General features: G+C 34.9%; 1 protein-coding gene across 1 annotated transcript; it reads right to left on the bottom strand.

Moving 5' to 3' along the window:
- Positions 1-5,276: 5,276 nt before the first annotated feature.
- On the bottom strand, positions 5,277-6,227 carry OR10A7 (olfactory receptor family 10 subfamily A member 7; the record flags this gene model as incomplete). The annotated part of the gene is made up of 1 exon (XM_081311733.1): positions 5,277-6,227. The coding sequence occupies one exon, from the start codon at positions 6,225-6,227 to the stop codon at positions 5,277-5,279; it is 951 nt and encodes a 316-aa protein (XP_081167859.1).
- Positions 6,228-6,567: the final 340 nt, after the last annotated feature.

The raw sequence follows: 6,567 nt of genomic DNA, 5'->3' as shown, positions 1-6,567 counted from the left end.
ATTCTTTGTTCTGGTGAAAATTGTGTGGGTTCCAGAGAGAGAACAGGTACATGCATAGTTTCTTGATTTTTACACTGTCCCATTAATTTTTTTTAAAAAAATTTATAACTTATTTATTTATTTGTTTGTTTATGTGGTGTTGAGTATCGAACCCAGTGCCTCACACATGCTAGGCAGGCGATCTACAACCTCAGCCCCTGTTCTCTTAGTTTTGTGAAAGCAAGTCACATTTAAAGGGAAGGGGGAATAGATACCATCCTGATGGGAAGACCAGCCAAGACACACGGCAAAAGGTACAGCCGTTTTTCTATCCATCTACCACACAGCTCATGAAGAATCATCTAATCATCTAATCAGGAGGCTTTAAACAGCAGAAATTTGATCTGAAGATGCAGCTCAGTGGCAGAGTGTTTGCCTAGCCAGAGTTCCTGGGTTCCATCCTCATTAACCTCCTCTCCTCCCCACAAACACACAAAGGGGAAAAAAAAACAAAACATAACAGAAATTTATTCTTCTCATTTAGAAAACTAGGAGTCTGGAATGAAAATGTCATCAGAGATCAGATTCTTCAGGAGACTCAAGATAAAATGTCCCATCCCTCTTTCCAGTCTTCTGGAGGTGACTGATAATCCTTGGTGTCTGTGGTTTACAGTTGTATCTCTACAGTTTCTGCTTTCTTTCACCTTCACTTGTCTATCTTCTCTGTGTGTCTGTCTCCAAATATCTCTCATTATTTACAGTCATCAGTCATTGAATTTAACACAGAAGGAATGCTTCTTTCTCAGCTAAACTCCTTTTGCAAATTTGCCATGAATACTCCCAACCCACCTTCCAACTACTCTGCCATTAATAATACATATGTTATTAGTTGTTGTTGTCAAAATTTAGTATCTTATAGTTTTAGAATTTTTTTCATTTACATATGATCAAAGAGATTCTCAAATAGTGTCCATCTTGCCCATGATTAATAAGAAATCAATGAAATAACAAGAAATATATCTGAGTTTTCTCACTCTGAAAATTAAGTATTTTTTTTCTCTGTCAACCATTTTCCACAAATTTGCCCTTGTTGTATATAAAGAGAACAAATCCAACTTCTCTGAAATTAAAAATACCATCATAGCATTTAGGCCCAGATTCAAAGACCCTTTGAAAAATTGTTTCTGTACTCTCTTCAGATGCTTCCAAAACACACACACACACACACACACACACACACACACACACACACACACAAAAGTAGTCATGTATGATTCATGATGGATTCCTGTCTTTACATACTGATGTCATGTATGTGTGTGTGTCTACATGTAAATTATTTATGCCTTTAGACTCATATTGTACCTTCTGAAAGGCTTCTTCTGTGTGAGCCATTTTGAACTTACAAGTGATATGTATTTCTCCATGTGTAGTTTTGTATCCATCAGGATTCTTCATTGTCAAAAATCTGAAATTGCATCTTGCTGACTTAACACAGGAAAGAAATGCTGGAAAAATACTGATAGTACACATAAAATGGGGAGAGAAATAGAAGAATTGGTAAAACCAGAACCACATGCAAAGTCCAAAACCACACTTCAGAATTGATATAAGCAGCACTGCTTTGGCCACAGCTTAGGTTTGCCTTTCCAGCACTGGGCATTGAGGAGCACCATAGCAGTGATTTCTTCATTGCTCCTGGACTCTGGCATCACATGAATATTGGCATCACATGAATCTCCACTGCTTCATTTCTTTGCATCCTTATGCAAGAATATGATTGTTGAGTTTAGGTGACATACCCCAAAATTTTCTGTAACAAATCTGGTAAAATACATATCAGGCCTTCACATCTTCTCTGTGGGAATTGTCTCTGCCTCCCACTAATGCTCATAAAATAGGAGATCAGAGGCTAAACAGCCCCATGTGGTCACTGCCCACTCCTTTCTGAATATACTTAACTGTCACAGCATGAAGAGAACTTACATGAGTTCATACTCATGGAGGATTAAAAAAATATATCTTATGATCATACTGGTACTGACTGGTTCTAAATTCAAATTTATGAATCTTCAACTACCAAGTGTGTGGGTTCATCCCACAGTGAAATCCTATTATAACCCTATTTTATGTAACTTTCTATTTTCTTCATTATCTGAAAAATCTACAAAACTGTCAGGATTCATTTATAAAGTTTATAAGTGTGTATAGCTTTGTGTTTTTGCAGACTTTATTTTAGCACTGAAGAATTTTGCTTTATCACTTTAATTACATCATTTTATTATTTTACTTGTACTTAGACTTTGTCTCCAAGTTTAGAGCTCCATTAGGACAGTTTTATTTAGTGTCTGTTAAAGTGCAAGCATAAAGTAAAGCTACATATCAGATTATATTCACTAATATGACCTGAGTGCCAGTGAAATGAATTGAAGATGGAATTTTTTAATGTACTGAAATTATGAACAAATGTTTCCTCTTACTTCAGCAGGATTGGATACTGTGTAATCAAATTGATCTTCTAACAAACTTTTATCTTAGCTGTGCCAGGTTTGGCCTTTGAAAGTCTCATTTGACACTCAAGGAAGCTTCAAGGAAACATTTTCAGAATTGCTTGTAAATTAATATTAAATAATATTATTTAATATTATGAAAGCATACATTTGAAAGTGGCTTATGGAATTTTTAAGTACCTTATAAAGTGTTTGGGGGAATTTGTTTTGTTTTGTTTTGTTTTGTTTTGTTTTTTTCTGTAAGCAAAAAGTCAATAGTATTACTATAAAAACAATGAAGAAACTATCTGCTCCAAGGAAAACTCTAAAGTTTCTGTTAGTAATAAAAATGTAAATTAGATGCCACTTATTTAGGAAAATATTTCAATGAATAAATCTTTTCAATCATTTCTCTGGACATAGTGTAACAATACTATTAATAAGCTGCTAGAACTTTCAAGAAAGAAATAAAATAATTTGAACCTAAAAAGTGAGTCCCATAAAGACTTTGTGGTTCTGTGATTTTATAAGTCAATTTTAATAAAACTAGTTGAAACATAATTATGCTACCAATTTTCTGTTAAAAGCCTCAGAGTTTAAATTACACAGGAGATTCAATAGGTGCATGATTTAAGAATATTTTTTGCTTGCATCTAACAGGAAGAAATTAATTTTATTTTTCCATCAGTATTGTATGTATAACTAAAATGTACCATTTTAATATGGAATATCTACTATGTGTTTTCTTTATTACTGTAAGAATAACATCAAACATTTAGCTAGTATTTGCTATATGTCAGGTACACTCATAAGGTCTTCTCACATACTACTTACTCTATGTTTTACTGTGCTAGTTTATAACCATGCACAAATACACTACTAAATTGATTTTTACAGTCTCACCTTTTACTCATGAGCCACATCCAGCTGGTAGAAAAGCATTGTGATAGAGTCCTGCCAAATGGTCATTAAACTTAGTTAACATTCATTTAAGAATATTTGTGTTACGCTTTAAAAACTAAAAGACAGTTAAAGAAGACATAAAGGAACATGTAGTTCCTACCTCAAATTTCCATTATACTCAATAAATATGTACCTTGCCATATCACAATCAATCAAAAATAGCAAAAGTTACAAATTTTTAGTGACTTACATTTTCTGGAAAATTGACAAAGAATTATGGAGGGTAATTACTAATTAAAGAAAAAGTCATACAATTAATAGAAGCATTGGTTAATAATGACACAGAGGAAGAGATATCATTATGCCCAAGTTGTATATTCAAACATGATTATACTACTTGAAATATGATATTTTTGAAAATTAAATTTGACTCAATATGAATTTTTATCTTTGCTGTTACTTTCAAAGTCAAGTTCTCATGTTGGTAATGATTTTGTCATGATAAAAATGCGACTAAATTTTTTATTTTATTTATTTATTTATTTATTTATTTTTGGTACTGAGGATTGAACTCAGGGGCACACAACCACTAAGCCACATCCCCAGCTCTATTTTGAATTTTTTAAATTTAGAAACAGGGTCTCACAGAGTTGCTTAGCACCTTCCCTTTGCTGAGGCTGGGTTTGAATTCATGATCCTCCAGCCTCAGCCTTCAGAGCAAATGGGAATACAGGCATGCGCCACCATGCACACATTTTCTAAAGCTAATTTGTCTTTTCTGAAAAATAAAAGATATAATAGGATCTATCTCTTGACTTATTTCAGGGGTGTGTGTTAAAAACCATGCCTGAACAAATCATGTTTGCTGTTATTATCTATTTTGCTTTACTATGCTGTTATGTAAATGTCATTTAAATTATAAGATCAGCTGATTACCAAATAATTAATGACTGATTTAGCCAATGATCAAAAGTCGAGAATCACGTCACCCAATACTAATATTATTTTTATTAAATAACCTCTTTAATATGCAACCCATATAAAGAATTTGCATCATGAATTCTTGGCAACTATAAATTTCATCATTTAATGAATTGTTTAAAAGTCACTCAAAACATACTACAAGACTCATCTTTATATCACATCAGCTACAGAATACGTAGTGGTTAATTAAAGGTACTTACATTCACCTTTGTAATTTTTCTTACCCTTTTCCATCCTGCTGGCTATTCCACAGAAGGCTAATCTTTACATACTTCATCAAGGAATATTCTCATCCTACCTCTCAGATCTGGTTTGGCCATGAACAATAGACTTGAGAGAGTCAGAACAGAACACTAGGAAGTCTGCCTTTCTCTCCCAAAAAACACAACTCCTGCTAGGTACATTTTTTTTTTATACAGATGATCCTCCCCAACTTGATATGGTATTTTGACTTTGCAGTGGTGTGAAAAAAGCATACATTCAGTAGAAATCATGATTCAGATTTTTGAATTTTGATCTTTTTAGCCGACTGGAGATATGATATATAATACTCTTTTCTGATGCCGGGCTGCTTAGCAACCTGCAGCTCCCAGTCAGCCATATGATCATGAAAGGAAGCAAGGAATAATCTATAATGTGCTGTACTGCTAAACTATAAGGTTCAGTAGATTTGGTGTATTAAATGTTCTTTCAATTTATGATATTTTCAATTTGCAATTTTTTTCAGGACTTATTCTCATCAAAAGTTCAGAAGCATCTGTTGTACATTTACCTAGTTAATACTCCTTCTCCTTGCCCACCAATACCAAAGGTATGAAGTTTCTACTGGTGGAATAAGAGCAACTATTCCACTCCCTTTTGATCTTTTCAAGTGGACACCACTGCCCCTACTTTCTTTAGAGACACTTTACATGACAGAACTTAAAACACGTCTAACTTCTGCAAGACTTTCCGAGTGACTGCTCTCTTAACGGCTCCTTTGACTTCATTGTTCCTCAAGCTGTAGATGATGGGGTTTAACATAGGCGTAATGACTGTGTAGGACAAAGACACTAGCTTCTTGCTCTCAGGAGACTGGTTGGATTTGGGCCGCAAATAGGTCAGGCTAGCTGTTCCATAGAAGAGGGATACCACAATGAGATGTGAAGAACACGTAGAAAATGCCTTCTGGCGACCAGTAGCTGAGGGCATCCTCAGAATGGTCGTGATAATATGGGTGTAGGAAACCAAAATAAGGGAAAATGGAAACATGATAAATAATAGGGTGGAAGCAAGAGCTTGCATTTCGTACATGGTTGTGTCCTCAGTGACAAGTTTCAAGACTGGAGGACCATCACAAAAAAAATGGTCGACAGCGTTTGGTCCACAGAAGGGTAGAGCCATCATCCAAGCTGTCTGTAGCATAGACACAGGGACACCAGACATCCAAGAGCCTATGGCCATCCACAAGCAGAGGGACCTGTTCATTATGACTGAGTAACGTAGAGGGTTACAGATAGCCACAAAGCGATCATAAGCCATCATAGAGAGAAGAAAACATTCCGAGCTACCAAAGAAGAAGAAGAAATACATCTGTGTCCCACAGCCCACAAAAGAGATGATTTTCCTTGGTGATACTAGATCTACGAGCATCTTCGGCACCATGACCAGGGTGAAACAAACTTCGAGAAGTGATAGGTTTCGGAGAAAGAAGTACATGGGTGTTTGAAGAGCAGGATCCATACTGGTAACTGTGACAATAAGAAAATTCCCCAACAAAGTGACCGTATAGATGGCCAGGAATAAAATGAAGAGGGAAACTTGCATTTTAGGGTTGCTTGTAAAACCAAGAAGAATAAATTCAGTAACTCTGGTGTGATTCTCACAAGCCATACCAGAGGCAATTTCTCTCAAATAATCCAGTTATGTGCATCAAGAGGCATCCAATCAACAGATATAATTTCAAAATAACAGTAAAATTCTTAAACATACCTCTCTTCTCAGTTGTCTTACCCTTCTCTTTTAGTAAAGCACTGAGAATTTTTACAGTAAGATAAAACTATAGGGAAAGGAATATTTTGTAGAAATTTTATCACCTTGGTGCAGGTTTTGTCTCATCAGTAGTTAGTGTCTGCAGCTCATATTCTTCACTAGAGACATGATATATTGGAGGAGTAAATAGAAGAGTTTAAACACATTAGAATTAAAATAGAATCATTTACTAATTTTTAAA

Source organism: Spermophilus citellus (genome assembly GCF_964194105.1).
Source record: "Spermophilus citellus genome assembly, chromosome: 10".
Lineage (NCBI taxonomy): Eukaryota > Metazoa > Chordata > Mammalia > Rodentia > Sciuridae > Spermophilus > Spermophilus citellus.
The sequence above is the reverse complement of the archived record's forward strand: the minus strand, read 5'-3'. Positions and strand labels throughout refer to the sequence as shown.